The sequence below is a fragment of the Typopeltis vanoorti genome, chromosome 6 (genome assembly GCF_054136105.1).
Source record: "Typopeltis vanoorti isolate ZY-2024b chromosome 6, IOZ_Tvanoo_1.0, whole genome shotgun sequence".
Lineage (NCBI taxonomy): Eukaryota > Metazoa > Arthropoda > Arachnida > Uropygi > Thelyphonidae > Typopeltis > Typopeltis vanoorti.
In genome coordinates this window covers 34,433,840-34,456,561 of record NC_143554.1, presented here as the reverse complement: position 1 = coordinate 34,456,561, position 22,722 = coordinate 34,433,840, and the positions used below count along the sequence as shown (strand labels likewise).

At 36.7% G+C, this 22,722-nt stretch overlaps 1 protein-coding gene across 1 annotated transcript in view; it reads right to left on the bottom strand.

The window, feature by feature from the left end:
• Positions 1-9,750: 9,750 nt before the first annotated feature.
• The window catches only part of Rpt1 (26S proteasome regulatory subunit Rpt1), a 138,567-nt gene continuing 125,595 nt past the window's right edge, over positions 9,751-22,722 (bottom strand). The window contains exon 10 of the mRNA XM_090394746.1: positions 9,751-9,973. Coding sequence (XP_090250872.1) covers positions 9,816-9,973 — 158 coding nt within the window. The 3' untranslated portion in view covers positions 9,751-9,815. The remainder of the gene's footprint in view (positions 9,974-22,722) is intronic.

The window sequence follows — 22,722 nt, the reverse complement described above, 5'->3', positions numbered from 1 at the left end:
CACCAGAGTGTACAGAGGATTTGAAATTGGAAGTGATCACTATTTAGTCTTGAGCAGGATAAAATTGAATTTCATATTGAAAAGAATAACATGTAAGAAAGTTTTAAAGCGAATAAAAGTTGAGCAGCTCTCAGATGTAAACTGTAGACTAAAATACAGAAATATTATTGAAAAGAAAATGACAGAGTTTGAGAACAGGAATCAAACCTTGGAGATTCAGTGGCAAACTCTGAAGGAAATATTGATTGATTCTGCCAGAGAGGCATGTGGTGAGGTTGTGTGCAAAGATAAAAAAAATCAGAACTCCCTGGTGGACACAGGAAGTTAAAGAGGCAGTGAAGGAAAAGAAGAAAGCATATCAAAAGTTCCTGGCAAATAAGTCAGCTTTTACTCTTACAGAATACAGAGACAAATGTAAGAAAGCTAAACAGTGTGTAAAACTAGCTAAACAAAAGTCATGGGAGGACTTTGGCAAGAATATAGAAAATAAATATCAAGAAGGTGGCAAAATATTCTGGAGGTTGTTGAAGAAGCAGTGCTGTAAAAGGAATTAGAGATGATAAAGGTGAAATGAAAACAGGAGAAAAAGATATCCTTGAAGTATGGAGTAATTACTTTGAAAAACTGCTAAATGAAACAAGCAGTGATGACAGCACAGTGATAAAAAAACACTGACCAGGCATGCAGTCAGGAATACATATCCATACTTGAAGTAGAAAAAGCCGTCAAAGGCTTGAAATGTGGAAATGCAGCAGGAGTAGATGATATTCGACCAGAAATGCTGAAGTATGGTGGTATAAGAGTCTTACGGTGGCTGCACTGCATAGTTCAGAAAGCCTGGACAGAGGGACGAATTCCCGATGATTGGAGTAGAGCTCTCATAGTACCCATATATAAAAAGGGAAATAAAACTGAATGTGAGAATTACAGAGGTATTTCCCTACTGAGTGTTCCTGGCAAGATCTATGCAAGTATACTTGAGAAGAATTGTGGAAGAAAAGCTTGGTGAAGAACAAGCTGGATTCAGGCTGTCAGGATCAGATCTTCACTTTACGACAAATAGTCGAGAAAGCATGGGAATATAACAAAGATCTGTATTTAAGTTTTGTCGATTTGGAAAAGGCATATGACAAGGTGCCAAGAGAGAAGCTATTCAATACGCTGCAGTTATATGGTGTCAATGGGGCATTATATCAAGCAATACTTAGTCTTTATTTGAGTTGTGAGTCAGCAGTTAGAATTGAAGGAAGTACAGGAAGATGGTTTAATGTTAAATCTGGTGTGAGACAAGGATGTACATTATCCCCTCTGTTATTCATTATCTATATGGATCACATTATGAAGGAATGTGGTATTAAACCTGATATCAAAATTGGAAATGTTAATGTCAGCTCTTTGCTTTATGCGGATGATGTTATACTTCTAAATAAATCCGCTACAAGTCTGCAAGATTCTCTGACTAAATTGAATAGCTGTTGTAATAGATATGGTATGAAGGTCAGCAATAAAAAGACAAAGACAATGAAAATAGGCAGAATCATTGAAAATGTCAACTGTGTTGTGAATGGAGAACCTGTGGAACAAGTAAAACATTTCAGCTACTTAGGCACAATTTTTACTGAAGATGGTAAACTAAATATAGAAATAGACAACAGAATCAGCAAAGCTGGTATTGTGCGAAGTCAATTGAATAAATTCATATGGAATAAGAAAGAAATTAGTCGGAACACTAAATTAGCTGTATACAAGACTGTGTTCAAACCAATTTTAACTTATGGATCTGAGAGGTGGGTCAGAAGTAAAACACTTGACCAAAGACTAGAGACTGCAGATATGAGAGTCCTGAGAAAGATTAGAGGCGTGAACAGATGGCATCAATGGCAATATCATATTAAAAATGAGGATATTAGGAAAGAACTTGACATTGTCAGCATCCAGGAATGCGTTAGCAGAGCTAATCTCAGATGGTATGGTCACTTAAATAGAATGGGAGAGGAAAGATTAGCAAAACAAGTGTTCTCTGCCAGGTTGGCAGGAAAACGACCCAGAGGAAGACCAAGATATAGGTGGATTGATATGGTACAAAGTGCCTTAGACGATAGAAATATAAGATCTGATAATGTTGGAGTCTTGACAAGTAACAGACTGATTTGGAGGAAAATTGTAGATAGGAAGTTAGTAATGATGTAATTTTTTCATGTAGTACTGTCATATCCTGTACACCCCTTGAGGGTACATGGCAGGAATTTGATGATGATGATGATGATGAGTGCTGTAAAAGGAGTTAGAGATGACATGAAAACAGGAGAAAAAGATATCCTTGAAGTATGGAGTAATTACTTGGACAAATTGCTAAATGAAACAAGCAGTGATAGCACAGTAGTAAAAAAACACTCAACAGGCATACATATGCATACTTGAAGTAGAAAAAGCCATCAAAGGCTTGAAATGTGGAAATGCAGCAGGAGTAGATAATATTCGACCAGAAATGCTGAAGTATGGTGGTATAAAAGTCTTACAGTGGCTGCACTGAATAGTTCAGAAAGCCTGGACAGAGGGACGAATTCCCGATGATTGGAGTAGAGCTCTAATAGTACCCATATATAAAAAGGGAAATAAAACTGAATGTGAGAATTACAGAGGTATTTCCCTACTGAGTGTTCCTGGCAAGTTCTATGCAAGTATACTCGAGAAATGGTTGAGAAGAATTGTGGAAGAAAAGCTTGGTGAAGAACAAGTTGGATTCAGGCCAAATAGAGGCTGTCATGTTCAGATCTTCACTTTATGACAAATAGTTGAGATAGCATGGGAATATAACAAAGATCTGTATTTAAGTTTTGTCGATCTGGAAAAGGTATATGACAAGGTGCCAAGAAAGAAGCTATTCAATACGCTACAGTGATATGGTGTCAATGGGGCATTATATCAAGCAATACTTAGTCTTTATTTGAGTTGTAAGTCAGCAGTTAGAATTGAAGGAAGTAAAGGAAGATGGTTTAATGTTAAATCTGGTGTGACACAACGATGTACATTATCCCCACTGTTATTCATTATCTATATGGATCACTTTATGAAGGAAAGTGGTATTAAATATGATATCAGAATTGGAGATGTTAATGTCATCTCTTTGCTTTATGTGGATGATGTTATACTTCTAAATAAATCCGCTACAAGTTTACAAGATTCCCTGACTAAATTGAATAACTGTTGTAATAGATATGGCATGAATGTCAGCAATAACAAGACAATGAAAATAGGTAGAATTGTTGAAAATGTGAACTGTGTTGTGAACGGGGAACCCGTGGAACAACTAAAACATTTCAGCTACTTATGTACAATTTTTACTGAAGATGGTAAATTAAATATAGAAATAGACAACAGAATCAACAAAGCTGGTATAGTAGGCAGTCAATTGAATAAATTCATATGGAATAAGAGAGAAATTAGTCGGAACACTAAATTAGCTGTATACAAGACAGTATTCAAACCAGTTTTAACTTATGGATCTGAAAGCTGGGTCAGAAGTAAAACACTTGACCACATATATGAGAGTCCTGAGAAAGATTAGAGGCATGAACAATATCATATTAAAAACAAAAAGATGAGGATTGGACATTATGTCAGAAGCCCTGGTTGGTTCTCCGCATTCCCTTAAAGGCTATGTGGAGGTTTCCTCTCAGTTATACAGCTTTCACCCTTAAGAATGGCAAAATGTTAAACAAATCATAAAGCCAACAGCATACGAAGCCATAGGAACAAAACCGCAAAGAAAAAGGAAAGGACTCAGAACCTGGAACCTAGAAATAGAATCTTTAATAAGAAAGAAAAAAGAAATCCACGTTAAATGTCAGAACCATAGGAAGTGAAACTGAATATAAAAGAATCAAAGCAATAACAAGAAGAGAAACCAGGAAAAAATTTGTATCAAGATTAGCATGACATAAATAGACCTCAAGAAACAAAGGATAATCTACAATTAGAAGGATCCTCCACAAAAGAATGGACCAATCACTATACCACCTAGCTTCTAAACAATAATAAGTCTAGAAACAAATGAAGAACCAATACAGTTAAATGATCTAAAGAAAATATTGGAAAAAATAGAAAAGCTACAAGAGAAGTTCTTCATGTTGGAGGCTTAATGGATTTTTTACAACACTCAAAAAGAATTAAAATAGAATTTAATACTTCCTATATTTCGTCCTAGTCACTAGGACATCTACGGGGATTACAAAAACAATTAATGTAACATATGCACAAATAACAAACAATACTAAGCCCAACCACATGGGTGACACTAAAGTCCTATCTAGGTAGAGCGCCCTCTAAGGGCAGTAGTAGGTGGCCTGGAATGTAAGGTGGGAACTCTGGTGATGAGTGTTTCCCAAATCTTCGGAAGTTTAATGCAACCATATTTATTGAGATTTGGTTGGTTTTTGAGAGCTGCTGCTGCTTCTAAGAAGAGTCTCTCTTTCTTGAATTTGCTGTGGTGGAGCATGGTGGTTTTCTTCCATGATACTCTGTGGGTGGTGTCCAAAACATGGTCAGCCAAGCCTGAATGGCCATAGTTGTGTTTGAAGATGTAAGACTTGTGTTCCTCTAGACGGATGGATGCTGATCTGCCTGTCTGTCCAAAGTACGCCAGCTTACAGGAACAGGGTACTTTGTAAACTCCAGGCAGAGAGAGAGGAGGGAGCTGATCTTTCGTAGAACGGATAAGGGTAGCCAGTTTGCGGTGGGGCTTATATGCTGTGTGTAGATTGTACTGTTTTAGTATCTTGGCTATTTTTTCAGATGTGCCACGGATGTAGGGTATGGTGATGGCATTTTTAAAATCTTGTTGACGAGAAGGAAGGGGAATGGGGGAGGAGTTGATTATTTTTTTGATACTGTGATCACTGTAGCCATTGGAGAGGAAAGTGCTGTGTATGTGGTTAAGCTCATTAGTGAGGGCGGTTCCACTGGAACAAAGATTGTGGGCTCTCTTGGTAAGAGTTTTGACTCTTACCAAGAGAGCCCATACATGCGAATTTCCCCAGATCTTCCTGTTTGTCCTACGTAGCAGATGCCACAAGAACAATAAATTTTGTAAACACATGGTTTTTTAAAGCCATAGGAACAAAACCGCAAAGAAAAAGGAATGGCCTCAGAACCTGGAACCCAGAAATAGAATCTTTAATAAGAAAGAAATCCACGTTAAATGACAGAACCATAGGAAGTGAAATTGAATATAAAAGAACCAGAGAACAAAAAGAAGGATTGGCTATGGGCTCTTCCCTCTCTCCAGCTTTAGCTAACCTATTTATGGAAAACTTTGAAAATAATGCTTTAAACAATTATCATAAAAAACCAAAAATATGGCTACGCTATGTAGATGATATATTCATTATATGGCCAGGAACAACAGATGAACTCATTGCTTTCAAAGATTACCTAAATAATTTGCATAATAATATAAAATTTACTTTAGAACAAGAAGAACTTAGGAAACTGCCTTTTCTAGACATTCTATTAGAAGTCAATGAAAAGGATAATAAACTTCCTTTCTCAATATATAGAAAACCCACCAACACAGGAAGATTTCTTAATGTGGCCTCACACCACCACCCTTCGCAAAAAATAGGTCTAATAAAAACCCTAAGGGACGTATAACATTTTCAGCACAGAGAAATGAAGAATTAGAATATCTAACAGATCTTTCAAAAGAATGGTTATGAAACCAAGACTATCAAAAAAATCCTCCACACACCTCCTACAAGCATCTCTCAGAAACAAGATTTCAAAAATGCTATCATGTTTCCATATATCAAAAATGTTACAGACAAGATGGCTAAATTACTTAACAAATATAACATCAAAGTAGCCTTTCTACCGCTGGAAAAAATTTCGAGATTTCTACATCCCTCGAAACCTCCTCATCATCCTTTTAAAAAAACCAGGTGTTTACAAAATTTATTGTTCTTGTGGCATCTGCTACGTAGGACAAACAGGAAGATCTGGGGAAATTCGCATGAACGAACACCAAAAGGATGTGCAAAACAGAAGAGAACACAAATCAGGTCTAGCTTTCCATACCACTTCCACCGGCCACAATGTACTCTGGCAGAAAACAAACATGTCGTACATAGAAAAAACTGTTTCAGAAGGAAATTTAAAGAAGCTGCAAACATGCTTAAAATACCACCACAATGCAATAAAAATCTAGGATTAATCCTCCACCAAGTTTGGTCAGCTTTAATAAAAAAATATACCTCAATCAGACCTCGGACATTATGAACGTGAACAACAGAACATGGCATCATCCAGCATTGTTTAAACTCAGCACTGCTTTGAATCTACATTCTGATTTTTAATTTTATGAATAGTCAGATGGCTACAACTGTTTAGTATGAACTATTACTAATAATTTCTATTTTCTTTGTGTTTTAAACTTTGTTACCTTTTATCTCTGAAGATGTAAATCAAACGACTTACGAAACTAGTCAGGTCTTTTATTAATTCATTGTTTTTTATATAGCTTAAAAAAAAAATGTGGTCCAATTACCAGAATATGCCATGTGAACTTTTAAACCACAGAAACCTCCATTTATACAAATACAGCTCTAAACCATTACAATTAATTAAATTTCTAAACAGAATATGGGAAGAAGGAAACATCCCGTAAGAATGGAAGACAGCAATAGTCATAAACATATTAAAAAAGGAAACAGGAAGGATTGCAGAAACTACAGAGGAATATCCTTATTAAATACATGCTATAAAATATATCTAGATATAATTAAAAGTAAATTAACACCACGGGCTGAAGAAATTATTGGAGAAGAACAATGCGGCTTTAGGAAAGGAAGATCCTGCACAGATCCCACATTTACACTCAAACAAATTATAGAAAACAGAATAGAATTTAGCCTTCCTAGATTATGAGAAAGGATATGATCAAATCAACATACTGTATGAATTGAAAGCTCCACCTCAAACTACAAAAGCAATAGCAAATATAATTGAAGAAAGTGATGTTAAAATTAAAACCAACAGAGGTCTCATTCAAGGACGATGATTATCACCAATACTCTTCAATATACAGGGTGTTCGGGATAAATTTGACAGTTTCGTAAGGAAAAAGAAAATCTTCTTTGTATCTATTAAATTTAATGAATTGACAAAAAAACATTACAGGCAGAGTTAATTACAATACTATCAACAAGATTTACTCAAAATAACCACCATTAGCATCGATCACAGCTTCAATTCTGCTTCGGAACCTCGAACAAGCTGATGCTACAGTCTCCCTGGGAAGGGCCGCAAAAACTGTTTTAATTTTATCCATTAACTGGGCTTTTGTATTACTGGACGTGCGATTGGTGTCTTTTTCAACTGCGCCCCATACAAAATAATCCATGGGGTTAAGGTCTGGGGAGTTTGGAGGCCAAACATTTGGACTGGTGAAGTCGTAGAAATTTTCAGACAACCATTTTTGACTTTTCCCAGAGGTGTGGCAAGGGGCCGAATCCTGCTGCCATACATACGGCCTACCATTGGCTACCCTTGTTATCCAGGGCTTGACTACAGTTAGCAACTCCACGAACAAAGCCCGAATTCCAATGCCAGGGTTCTTCAACACCTGTTCCTGCAGATTTGCGAGGAATTCTGCTGTACGAACGCAATCAGATCGTCTGCTAGGGATCTTTCTTCTTGCTACATCCTCGTAGTCACCATTGCAAGTCTCTAGTTCATGCCTGATTGTTTTTACTGTATTCAGGGAGCATTGGGCAGCAGTCGTAATATCCTTATTTTGATGGCGGGCACGAATCATCATGATACAAGTTATTCTCTTCCATGATTCAGGTGGGTTCCAGCTATCCATCCTTTCTGACATCTTGTATATGAATGAAGAAGGGTCCAAACTTTTAAATGAAGAGAAGTGTGTGTTAATACATGTAACTTACGGAAAAATATAATTAATTATAAATATGTCAAATTTATCCCGAACACCCTGTATATATATATATATATGTGGAAAAAATTTCAAGAGAATGGAGGAAGAACAAAATCATAGGAAATAAAGAATTAACCAGCCTTTTTTTATGCTGACGATCAAGTTGTTTTTTCTGAAAAATCTACATGTATCGAACAAAATAATACAACAGTATGATATGAAAATCTCAATAAATAAAATTAAATCATTTCAAGGTAAAGAAATTAAAAGATGCAAAGTAATAGAACAAGTGAACAAATTTAAATATCTAGGAAATTACATAAGCCCTAATGGAGAAATCGGCACTGCATATAAAAAGCAAAAATTCCTAGCAGTCATTGGAACTTTGAATAGACACTTCAGTAAACAGATGTCTATTACAACCCAAATAAAACTATATAAAATAATAGCCAAACCAATTCTGAAATATGGCAGTGAAACATGGACTTGGAGAGAAGAGATAAAAGACAAGTGGAAGCTGCAGAAATGAAGTTCCTAAGATCGCTCACAGGCTATAAAAGAATAGACAAGATAAGAAAACAGTTATCCATAATTAATATAACAGAAGACATCACAAACTATAGAAAGAACTGGAAAAAACCACATAGAAAGAATGAATGAGGAGAGATGGCCAAATATTGCTTGGAAATATAAACCAAAGGGACACTGATCAAGAGGAAGACCCAGGAGGAGATGGACAAAAGACTTTTTAAACCCTGGAAAATGTTACAGGCAAACAATTGCCTAATATGGAAAGCCAAGAAGAAGAAGAAGTCTTACTACTGAAGAATTTACCAAATTACATATGGAATATGCTACTACACATGAAACTGGACTCGCTGTTTACAATCACGAAAGAAAAATTCCACGTTTCGTGATGCACCATAGCAAAATATAAGTCTTGATTACAAACTGGAAACATTCCACAGGATTCTTCCCACCCATATACACATGATATGAAAGGAAATTTAAAAAACGCCTGAAATCAAAAATTTGGTTCACACATTCCATAACTCACATATTCAACTTTAACAACTATGTTGTACATAGACAAAACAGATCTTTCTTTCCTAATGACCTATAATGCAAGACTGTAGGTGGGTACACTGATTTTCCAGTTGAACTGGATAACAAAGATCAATTTGTTGATCAGCTAAGTGAGCATATGGTTACATGATACTGTTCCATGAATTAGATAACTGTCCTTTATTCTGAAAATATTAGTAAGATAATGATTTCTCAATTAGTTCAATTCCCCCCCCCCCAAAAAAAAAAGACTTCGCTATTCTACACAATGGCATTTACATATGTTTATCTATGCTGCCAGACATTTGTAAACTAAGTTATTAGCAATTGCCATTATGTTACTTAATCTTAACAGCACTCTACACATTTTTTTTAATACTGTAATTCCTTCCCCTCCAAGAGTAAGCATGCAATTTTGTGATAACTGCATGTTTATGAAGAGGTCTAGTCTGAGTGAATTAGTTTCACCTTATTGCAGTTTACCATCCCTTTTGTATGTGTGTCTTTAGGAGGACAGATTTTATAGTGAATGCCACTTATATTGCTCTTCTTCTGCAAAACAATAATAAAATCAGATGATGCAAAAAATACAGTGCAGACTTCAGAATATTTATTTTTGGGTTATTATAGCCTAGGAGCAATAAATTTTTTCATTATTTTTATTTTATGAAAGGAACTTTTAAAAACTTATGGGTAATTTTACAAGGTGCTCACTGGCACGGATCTAAGATTAAGGCAATGTTCATAACTGATGGAAGTAAAGATTCATTTTAATAGATGCACAATACAAAATACTACTAGTTTACATTTCAGCTTAGTTATATGTCATATATCGTGGGGTGGCGCTAAACTTAGCATAAGATTTAATAACTTTATTGATGGCTTCTAAGAAGTCTTTTTCTGTAGCAACTTTGCGCCTTGCACGGATAGCAAACATTCCAGCTTCTGTGCATACACTACGAATCTCAGCACCTGAAATGTAAAAAGCAGTGTTCATACACATCTAATTTTGATAGAATATTATTTAGTAAATCAATTCTGATTTCTATTTTCTGATTATGATCAAATAGTCATTACACTAAACAGAGTTCACAATAAGATATGCTAATTAGTCTCCCAGGCTTTTGCCAATGTGATGCAGCCAAATTTGTTTAGGTTTGCTGTTTCTGGAATTTACCACAGCACTATAACACTCTCCCAACTAAACAAATTAACTACATCACATTACCAAAAATCTAGGATACCATCAACAAAATTCCATCCCTACACTCAGAGGGTGACGGTTAAGACTGCAGGAGTCCATGTTTAGCATATTTCTTTGCACATAATGATGCCTTGGTGATCAAGGTGAAACACTGCTTAATACATATATATATCAAGCAATGTTTCACTTTGATCACCAAGGCATCATCATGTGCAAAGAAATATGCTAAACATGGACTCCTGCAGTCTTAAGTTAGAGATGGCAGTGAAGTTTTATGACCGGATGCCCTTCCTGATGTGAACCCCTCACTATTTATACAGGCTTCGGACTAGCCCCCCCCCCCCCCCTTTGGTCGCTGCATAAGACAATGAAACAGCAAAATAGGAAAGATTTACCCCTAGCCCTCGAATACTCTAATAGCATTGGAGGGAAGAAGCAGGGAGGGACCAGTCTACAGATAATATAACATATGTATATTACACGAAGCAAGGCAGGTTTGTCAAACCCATACTCACTAAAGTGAGCCCTTGAGGAAAGTGTTCAGACCTGCCTGGGAGAGACAGAAAGCTTTCAAGTGACAGTTGGTTTGCATCAAGGGTCTCAAGTCCGTTCCTGTTTAATATTATGTTGGAGGTGGTGATAGAAGAAATGGCAGGTAAATTGGAAAGATGAAGGAGAGTACTAGAAGAGAGAGATATGAGGCTGAGCAGAAATAACAGAGTACATGTGTTGCAAAAGGGGGGAGGGGGGGGGGGGATTTCAGCCAAGAAGCAGATCTGAAGCTAGAAGAAAATGTCATCAGGAAGGTTAGTGACTTTAGATACTTAGGCTCAACAATGAAGGACGTGGGATACAAGCTGGATGGAGTAGTATGTCGGTCAATCTAAAGTAAAAAATCTACAGGACAGTGGCGAGACCAGCTATGATGTATGCTATGGAAACTGTGGCCCTGAGGAAAAATAACATCAGCAGGATGGAGGTAGCAGAGAATGCTTTAGTAGATGTGTTGTGTGACCAGAAAGGATCGTCTGAGAAATGGCTATGTAAAGGGAACGGTGAAAGTTATAAACTTAGGAGCGAAGATACAGGAGGCAAGATTAAGACGGTTTGGTGATGTGATGAGTAGGGAGGACGAGTATGTGAGAAGTAAGGTCATGCAGATGGATGTGCAGGGAAGGAGGAAGCTGGGGGAGGAGACTCATTAAAAACAGCGACTCTACTTAAGTGGGATAAGCTGAAGAAGATCAATTTCCTGATATGTACCCCCCCCTTCCCCAAACAGGTGTTCAGGTTATTACGACAGCACTACATGATTAATAATAATGTAAACTTAATCTCCTATCGACAGTTTTTCCTTCAAATCAATTATCACTTGTGAGCACTCCAATATAATCATATCTAACATTTCATGCTTCTAAGGCACTTCTGACTGAATCACTCCCCCAAGACCTTGGTCTTCCCCTGGGTCTCATTCCTGCCATCTTGGCATCAAACACATGTTTTGCTAAAACTTTTCCTCACCCATTCTATTTAAGTGGCCATACCACTTATATTAGCTCTACTGACACATTCTAGAATGATAACAATATAAAGTTCCTTTCCAATATGATTCTACCATTGATGCTATCAGTTCACTCCCCCAATTTTCCTGAGAACCCTCAAATCTGTGGTCTCTAGTTTTTGACCAAGGGCTTTATTTCTAACCCAACTTTGGGATCCATAACTTAAAACTGGTTTGAACACTGTCTTATATACTGCTAATGTGGTGTTTTGGCTAATTTCTCTTAAATAAATTTATTCAGCTGGCTACCCATCATACCAGCTTTGCTTATTCTGTTGTCTGTTATCTTCACTAAAAACTGTGCCTAAATAGCTGTAATATTTTACTTGTTCTATAGGATCTCCATTTAGAATACAGCTGTGCTCCTGCCTATTTTCATGCCAAATTTGTTACAGCTATTATTCAATTTAGTTAGAGAATTCTGGAGACTTGCACTAATGTGTTTAGGAGTACATAATCTGCATAAATCAAAGAGCTAAGTTTGACACTAAGATTAGGCCTAATGCCACTTGATTTCATAATGTGGTCCATATACATGATGAACAACACTGGAGGTAATGTGCATCCTTGTCTTACTCCTGATTTTACATCAAACCATCTTCCTGCATTCCTTCTATTCTAGCTGCTGCTATATATATAATTTTTTTATGTGGTTACATGCTAACCTATCATTTGCTTGTACTGTGAATGGGCTAAGATTATATATATATATATATATTTTTAATTTTTTTTTTTTTTTCCTTAACCAGAAAACCTGGTCTAGAGACCACACATGGAACTTTTTTAAAGCCACTTCATGCCTTCAAAAGTAAGGTGGTAGTCTCACAGCGGGCGATGAAATTACTCTCTCACTTAGACAATCAGAAACATCAATGCTCACAGGGAGATTCAAAACTCAGCTTGTTGGTTGGAGAGCAGATGTACTAACCATTCAGTAAGCCAGGCTAGCAAATTAGCTAGTTAATTATATTTATATGTGATTTTTCTCCGCTACACAGCAACATCTAAGCAGCCATACCAGCTCAACTTTTCTTTTCTTGGATTGACTCTTATACATCACTCAGCTTCCAGGCTACATCCACTTACTCTCAATACATTACATTTAATCTGTCTGGCTACTTACTGTACAAAACCTCTCTTACAATAAGCATCCTAAACATTGATCTCCATACCATCCTGGTCACCTTCAATGATAGACTCTTCAGATACCATCTCATACCTTGTCTGCTTCATTATGTCACTTGCATGGATATTTCCATCAGTGTTATTTAGTAGAACTTGCATCCGTTATGCTCCTCATTTCTGCTCAATTAATAACTGGCTCACAAAATTTCTAAAAATTAAGTCATCTTGCTCAAGCATGCTACTGGTAGTGACCCTCTCTTAATAAACAGTATTGTGTATATCCAAAAGAAGTGTACTTTGCAGTATGGAATACTCAAAGCAATTGAAGTGAATTCATCAGCCTCTACCAATACTTCACATACAAATTTTGTTTCTTTACATTTGGATAAAGGGTTAAACAGGAATATTTCAAGTCATTAGAGAAGTCAGATGACAAAGAAAGCAGAAAAGCTGGTCCTTGTTGGTGATCAAAACAGCAGAGTAGGAAATGAATCTTGGGTAATTTTTTGGTTCCCACTAAGGAAAGATTGTAAGCCTATAGTACATTAGTAGTGTGAGTGTGCAAAGGATATTTTATTAATTTCATAATTTTTTTTAAAATTATTTCTTTTACATAGTCCAGAAACCCTGTCCTAGAGACATGGAACTCTTCCAAGCCACTTCAGGCCTCCAAAAAGCAGGGTGATGATCTCACACTGGACAATGAAATTCATCTCCAACCTGGATGGAGAGTAGATACTAATAACCACTTGGCCGGAACAAATGTTTTTGGATAAATTTTTAGAAAAGGGCAAAGATAATCATAACAGTAAGTACCTGCTGGATTTATGTTCATAATATGGACTAATCATTACCAACACCATGTCATAGGTACTAGTTCATGAAGAGAAAACCCGAGAAAATGTCTCATTTACTATGTTATTGTTGACCGTGATATATTCATGCCAATTCAGTAGACAAATGATCATCCTTTAATTTTAAGTAGGATAAAAATGAATAAGTTGAGCTGCTTTTAAAAGGTGAACTGTAGACTCAACTATATAAACATTATTCAAGGAAAAATGAATAGTTAAAATGAACCAAATCTTGGAGTCTTAGTGGCAATCTGAAGAAAACATTGAGTGACAAGAAGTTAAGTAGGCCTGGAAAAGAAAAAAAGCATACTGAAAGCTCCTAGCAATAAGTTGGTAGATGCCCCTAAAAGAATGTAGAGAAACATTGTAAGAGAGAGAGAGCATGTATAAAAGCCAAACAAACAAACATCATGGGAAGACCTACATTCTTACCAAAGATAAACACATGGATGGTGGGAAAATGTTATGGAGACTATTGTAATAAGCTTAGAAATGGAGGAAAGAGTACTCTAAAAAGAAGCAGAGATGATTCGAAAACTGAAGTTAAGGATATTCCAGAAGTTGGAGTCATTACTGTGAAAGGCTTAAATGAAACAAAGTGACAAAATATATTCAAGAGGAATGTATATCAATACTTAAGGTAGAAATGTCATCAATGTCCTGAAATGTGCAAAGGCAGCTGGAGTGGATGATATTTGACCAGAAATTTGCCGACCTGGTTGGCCAAGTGGTTAGCGTATCAACTCTCCAGCCAAAAGGTTCTGGGTTCGAATCCCGCCATTGGCATGGATGTTTGTGATTTTCTGTGAAAATACTAGTGGTGGGGTAGATGACAGAGAGTTATAGAGTTAGGTACCCTCCCTCAATGAGTCTTGGACTCTCTGGAGATGTCAAATAATAAATGCAACTGGAGTAAAGTTCTCATAGTTCTCACCTATAAAACAGGGAATAAAATGGTGTGAGAATTAGAGGAATTTCATTACTAAGTGTTCCAGATAAGATTTATGCTAGTATACTTTAAGGAAGAAAAACTGGCTGGTTTCAGCCCAAATAGAGATTGTCAAGATCAGATTTCACTTCACTGCAAATAGTTAAGTTGAGAAATCACACGAATATAACAAGGATAGGTACTTGCGTTTTATAGTGCTCAGAGAAAAGCATTTTGAAATGCTATAATATATGGAACATTATACAGAGCAATACATAGTCTATATTTAAGTTGTGATTCAGCAGTTAAAGTTTGATGTAAAATCAGGATAAGGGTGCAATACCATCTCCACTCTTATTCATCATGTATATGGATCACATTATGAAATAAATTGGTATTAAATCTGATATTAGTGTTGGAGATATCAAACTTAGCTTTTTGTGTTCTGTAGATGTGTACTCCTAAACAAGTCAGTGTAAGTCTTCAGGATTTGCAATCTGAAATAAAGTAACAATGGTAACAAATTTAACATAGAAATCAGCAATAAAACGACTCAAAAGTATGAAAATAAGTGAACATAGAAAATTTCAACTGCATTCCCAATGGGGGGGAGGCTCCTATAGAACGAGTAAAATATTTTAGCTATTTAGGCAGTTTTTTGTGAAAACGGAAAATTAAATATAAAAAACAAAAAAAAAAAAAAAACCGGAATAAGCAAAGATGGTATGCTGGGAGCCAGGTGAATAAATTTATAACAATGAGAGAAATGAGTTGCACTTAACTAGCCATACAAAAGGCACCGTTCAAGTTCTAGATCTGAGAGTTGGGTTAGAAATAAAGCACTTGATCAAAGACTAATTGCAGGTGTAAAAGTTCTGAGAAATATTAGTGGCCTGAACAGATATCAGTGGCAGAGTTATATTAAAAATGAAGATCTTAATAAGGAACTTGACACTGTTTGCATTCAAAAATGTGTAAGCAGAGTTAATCTAAGGTGGTACAGTCACTTAAACAGAATGGGAGAAGAAAGGTAGCAAACCAGGTGTTTGATGCCAAGATAGCAGGAAAGAGAAAGATGAAGTTCTAGAAATGACATTATTGGGGGTGAGGATTAAGAGACTAAATTGGAGAAACGGGGTGCTTAAGGGTCAAAGCTGTATAACTGAGAGGAGACCTCCACATAGCCTTTAAAGGAATGCGGAGAAACAACTAGAGCTTCTGACCTAATGTCCAATCCTCACCTTCTCGTGGTGCACCCTGTTGGGTATCTACTTGGATACTGAACGGACGAGGATGGGCTGGCACTTTGGGATTTAGCCGACTGAATTGTATTCTTATTGGTTAAACCAAAATATAGAATGATGGTACAACATGACAAAATTCTATGCCGGCTGGGGCGTCGCCCGGTTAAACAAGGCCCCCGTTGTTTTCGCCAGGGAACCAGGGCGAACAGCGAAAAGTCAGCTACTGGAACAAATCTGAAAATAAACCCCAACTCAACATCGGTACTATCAACGTAAGAAGCCTGAATGGCAAAGAAATGGAGCTAGCTGAGGAATTAGATAAGTACCAGATCGACATAATAGGGGTGACTGAAACAAAAAAGACCAAAACTGGTGAGATCTTTCTGAGCAATAAATACAAAATGTTATATTCAGACAATGACAACCAAGGAAAAGAAGGAGTAGCCATAGTATTCAACACAAAATACGAGGCTAATCTTCTTGAATGGCAGTCAGTCTCAAGTAGAGTAATGTGGGCAAATATGAGAATGGGGAACTGGACAATGAGACTTATTTGTGCCTATGGTCCCACAGAAGGTTCTACTAAGGTAGAAGTGGAGGAATTTTTTGAGGCCTTAGAAAAAGCAACTGACACAATGAAAAATTGGTCCTTGTTGGGGATCTAAATAGCAGAGTAGGAAATGATTGTGAGACATACAAAAATATTTTGGGAAAATTTGGAGAAAAGAGCAAAGCTAATAATAATTGCAAATATCTGTTGGATTTCTGCTCAGGACATGGACTAGTTATTACTAACACCATGTTCCAACATAAAAATGTGCACAAATTCACATGGAGATAAGAGGCTAGGAAGAAGAAAAGTCTCATTGACTATGTTATTGTTGATAGTGATGTTTTCTCCCTGGTGCAGGACACCAGAGTGTACAGAGGATTTGAAATTGGAAGTGATCACTATTTAGTCTTGAGCAGGATAAAATTGAATTTCATATTGAAAAGAATAACATGTAAGAAAGTTTTAAAGCGAATAAAAGTTGAGCAGCTCTCAGATGTGAGCTGTAGACTAAAATACACAAAGATTATTGAAGAAAAAGTTTGAGAACAGGAATCAAACCTTGGAAATTCAGTGGCAAACTCTGAAGAAAACATTGATTGATTCTGCCAGAGAGGTATGTGGTGAGGTTGTCTGTAAGGATAAAAAAATCAGAACTCCCTGGTGGACACAGGAAGTTAAAGAGGCAGTGAAGGAAAAGAAGAAAGCATACCAAAAGTTCCTGTCAAATAAGTCAGCTTGTGCTCTTAGAGAATATAGAGACAAATGCAAGAATGCTAAACACTGTGTAAAACTAGCTAAACAAAAGTCATGGGAGGACTTTGGCAAGAATATAGAAAATAAATATCAAGAAGGTGGCAAAATATTCTGGAGGTTGTTGAAGAAGCTTAAGAATGGAGGAAAGAGTGCTATAAAAGGAATTAGAGATGATAAAGGTGACATGAAAACGGGAGAAAAAGATATCCTTGAAGTATGGAGTAATTACTTTGAAAAACTGCTAAATGAAACAAGCAGTGATGACAGCACAGTGGTAAAAAACATTGACCAGGCATGCAGTCAGGAATACATATCCATACTTGAAGTAGAAAACGCCATCAAAGGCTTGAAATGTGGAAAGGCAGCAGGAGTAGATGATATATCGACCAGAAATGCTGAAGTATGGTGGTATAAGAGTCTTACAGTGGCTGCACTGCATAGTTCAGAAAGCCTGGACAGAGGGACGAATTCCCGATGATTGGAGTAGAGCTCTCATAGTACCCATATATAAAAAGGGAAATAAAACTGAATGTGAGAATTACAGAGGTATTTCCCTACTGAGTGTTCCTGGCAAGATCTATGCAAGTATACTTGAGAAGAATTGTGGAAGAAAAGCTTGGTGAAGAACAAGCTGGATTCAGGCTGTCAGGATCAGATCTTCACTTTACGACAAATAGTCGAGAAAGCATGGGAATATAACAAAGATCTGTATTTAAGTTTTGTCGATCTGGAAAAGGCATATGACAAGGTGCCAAGAGAGAAGCTATTCAATATGCTGCAGTTATATGTCAGTGGGGCATTATATCAAGCAATACTTAGTCTTTATTTGAGTTGTAAGTCAGCAGTTAGAATTGAAGGAAGTACAGGAAGATGGTTTAATGTTAAATCTGGTGTGAGACAAGGATGTACATTATCCCCTCTGTTATTCATTATCTATATGGATCACATTATGAAGGAAAGTGGTATTAAACATGATATCAAAATTGAAGATGTTAATGTCAGCTCTTTGCTTTATGCAGACGATGTTATACTTCTAAATAAATCCGCTACAAGTCTGCAAGATTCTCTGACTAAATTGAATAGCTGTTGTAATAGATATGGTATGAAGGTCAGCAATAAAAAGACAAAGACAATGAAAATAGGCAGAATCATTGAAAATGTCAACTGTGTTGTGAATGGAGAACCTGTGGAACAAGTAAACCATTTCAGCTATTTAGGCACGATTTTTACTGAAGATGGTAAATTAAATATAGAAATAGACAACAGAATCAGCAAAGCTGGTATGGTGGGAAGTCAATTGAATAAATTCATATGGAATAAGAGAGAAATTAGTCGGAACACTAAATTAGCTGTATACAAGACAGTGTTCAAACCAGTTTTAACTTATGGATCTGAGAGCTGGGTCAGAAGTAAAACACTTGACCAAAGACTAGAGACCACAGATATGAGAGTCCTGAATAGATGGCATCAATGGCAGGATCATATTAAAAACGAGGATATTAGGAAAGAACTTGGCATTGTCAGCATCCAGGAATGCATTAGCAGAGCTAATCTCAGGTGGTACGGTCACTTAAACAGAATGGGCGAGGAAAGATTAGCAAAACAAGTGTTCTGTGCCAGGTTGGCAGCAAAACGACCCAGAGGAAGACCAAGATATAGGTGGATTGATATGGTACAAAGTGCCTTAGACGATAGAAATATAAGATCTGATAATGTTGGAGTGTTGACAAGTAACAGGCTGATTTGGAGGAAAATTGTAGATAGGAAATTAATAATGATGTAATTTTTTTCATGTAGTACTATCATATCCTGTACACCCCTTGAGGGTACATGGCAGGAATTTGATGATGATGATGAATTGGAGAAACATCAGTAATAATATAAACTTAATCATGTAATACTGTCATCTTGTACAACCCCTTGGGGATAAATATCAGGAAACTGATGATGGTGAAGTGAGACAGTTGGATGGCGATTTTCACCCTTCTTGGAAATAAGCTGAAAATGGCATAGTCTGTAACTAAGATAAAGCATAAATAGCAGTGGCCTTTTCAGAACAGCCAGAGAACTGCTAAAAGAACCAGAAGATGCTTTGGTATCCAGTTTAGACAAGATTTTTCTTACTCTTACCAAAAGTTTTAAAGATGGCATTAACTGACCTCATCTATGTAAGATGCTAGGAAATTGCTTTTTTGTTTTTTTTTTTAAAGAAAAAAAGTAGAAAAGCCAAAACAGCAATGATTTAAAGTCACACTGGGGGGGGGGACAGAAATAAAAAATCATGACTATCATTTGGACTCTGCACATTTCCTGCTTTTGTCCCTATTCAAAATCAGTTTTGGATGTGTTGACAGTATAAACATATTTTAATGAAAGCCTCTTGCAAAATACAAAATACTCTTTTTACTTTATATGAGAATATAAAGTAGAAAGAGTGTTTCTATACATAATAAGAATTGTTTCAATCATGCATTGAACACTAAGTTCTAAATAAAAAGAATGAAACCAGTAACCCAACAAGAAAATGAAACAATGACGACAGAAAAATAACTACATTGGTACTCTTACTATGCAAGACAAGTGGTACATGAGAATGTGGCTGTGTCATTCTTGTTCCATATGAGAAGAAATCAACCCTGTGGCATTTGAATTACCTGAAGGACAAAACATAGAAGGATCAAGAATATTTTAGAGAGCAGTTAGAATCATCTGATTTTCTGATAGGTTCTATGAACAATTTGTGGAAGTTCACTTGGCAATATAACAAATGCCTGAGCTCTATGCTTACCAGATCACCTGCAGTTGGAACAAGAAAGTCAAACGGAATTGTGAATGTAAAATATCTGCCTCTGAACATCATTGAGGTTGGAAATGAGACTATATTTGTGAAGTCCCAGACAACCAATACATGAGAATGGTTGTGTGATTATTTTTCTATATGAGAAAATGCCAACTCTGATGTATTTGAATTAGTTAAATGACAAAACTTCATCCACAGTATATGTAGAAGGATCAAGAGTATTTTAGAGAATGCTTGTGTGAAAAAAGGGCAATCCATAAGTGGCTGTTGTTTTAAGGTAAGATTAAAGTGGGAAGGACATGGATTATACCATAAGCTATCCATATGTAAAATTTGACCATGGTCTGCTGCAGTGCCATCTCCTCCCCATTCTTTTCCCCACAAACTAGTAGCTGTAAGATTTGCTGCTTGACCTGTAAGCATCACCATCAGGTTTGGTCCAGTACACTATCTAACAGCCACTCTGCAGAATGTTTCAAAGTTACACCTCAGAAATAAAAAATGTTTAATTTCTCCATATGTTTGATGTAACTTTGAAAATATGACTAGCGCTGTATGCTGGAAGAAGTGGAAAAAAAAAGTAAAGTAGGACTCTGCTGTGGAATTCAAAACAAGATTTTCCATTCCAAGCTTCCAGTAAACACAGTGGTGATATTACACTGTACTATGAAACTCACCTACATCCTTTTCTTCGAGGACTATGGAAGGCACATCTGTGTTGGTTCAACTCCTAGACAGCTTCTTTCAGTTTTAATGCCTGTTGGCTGGAGATAGAGGAGTGAAAAGGGCTTGCCAACTTGAAGTAGGATAGAATTGCTCCAGAATGACCACAGTTAACCCCACACACATAACGTGGTGGCCTAAATCAGTAATATCAGAATTTAACCTAGTTAGGCCTACAAGTCTCACTGATTTAATAGACAGTGAACCCACTCTCCAGCAAACAGGCTGAAGGTTCAAATCCTAACATGAGTCTGTGATTATCTTTAGGTGAGATGTGAATGGTATGTTGTCTTAAGATAGGCCCTTGGCCTACCATGGTATCAATACTAATACGCAACAGCTCATGTTAACAAAGTTTTGGCAGAAGTTCTGCTTAGATGTATAAGAGCAGCAAATGGGTTGCACTGTCAACTACTATCCTACAGAGAGCTAGTGATGAGGAGACATACATCTACGTTGAAGCATCTCTCAAGGGCAGGTAATACCTTTGTACCATCTACCCTCTGCTAAGCATCTTCCCAATACCATCTCGGGGGAAGAAGCAGGAGCAGTATAAGTCAATCCCTTCTTCGAGAAAATCTTGCATCTTGGGATCAACCTTCTCTCACTTAACGGAGTTCAATTACAGCTAAGTTGCATCATTATCTGGAAAAGAAATTTGTCAATCCAAAATGGAGTGAAGGGATATAGCATAGTTTTCTAGTAGGGAAGTAGAGTGCTGCTTGACAAATTCCTTTTCCAGATAATGATGCAACTTAGCTGTAATAGAACTCCGTTAAGTGAGAGAAGGTTGATCCCAAGATGTAAGACTTTCTCGAAGAAGGGATTGACTTATACTGCTCCTGCTTCTTCCCCCGAGATGGTATTAGGAAGATGCTTAGCATAGGATAGATGGTACAAAGGTATTACCTGCCCATGAGAGATGCTTCAACATAGATGTGTATCACTTGCTCCAGAATGATATTCTTACAGAACTTTTATAATAATCTTTTCCTTCTAACGATATAGTCTTTCTTAGCCACTTTGGCTACAAGACTAGAATGCTAAATTTCTATTAAGGAATTTAGCAATCTAGTCTTGTTCATTTGGAGGTTCAAGATTTACTTCTTGAAACACAGACAAAAGTCATTTCATGTTCATCTTTTCCTTCTGTTTACCACATGCCTACCACTGTCTTTGCCAGTCTAGGATAGTGTTCATTCCACTGGAAGGTACAGATGCATCTTCCTATTATCATTCAGTTACAGATGCTTCTACGTTTTCTTCATAAGGTATCAGCTAAACATCTTCAAACATCCAGCATAACTTTAGCTAAATGGGCTTGATCCCCAGGAATGAATGTGCTGGGAAAATGTTCATTTTTGTATTTGGATCTCAATACCAATTTAGGTCTTTTCTTATGACTTACCTGGATCTTAAAAAGGCTTATGACGGTCATCTCCCTTGAAGCTATGCTGAGTCCTATCTACTGCAAAATGTCCAGAAACTTTCTGCACCATGTTTTCATAAATTTACTCTGCAAATTCTCTTGCTATCAACTTGGGTTCCGGATCAGTTCCTAGGAGACCCTATCTCCTCTTTACTTCAATTGCTATTGATAAGTTACCTAACTCCTTTTCAAAACATATTAGCTACACACTCATCACAACCCCTCTTTAAATGCTATGCAAGACCTCTTAACCAAGCAATTGACTTTTTTTCAAGTTCAAAGCCTAAATGTTACCACAACAAAGTTGACACTTTCTCTTGTGTTTAGTTCGCATTCTGTACAGAAGTATCCATTTTTTGTGGGATGCCTGGTGGCTTTTCTTTCAGTGATACCATAATTTTTATTGACAAATGGGTTCTCAATGGACAGTATCATTTTAGATGTTTCAGGAATGAGATTTTAAATAGTCAGGTGACTAATGTGCTCTGAAAAGAAGCACTCACAAAGTTCAGATTTGCTGAAATTATCAGATGGTGTAAAAGACATA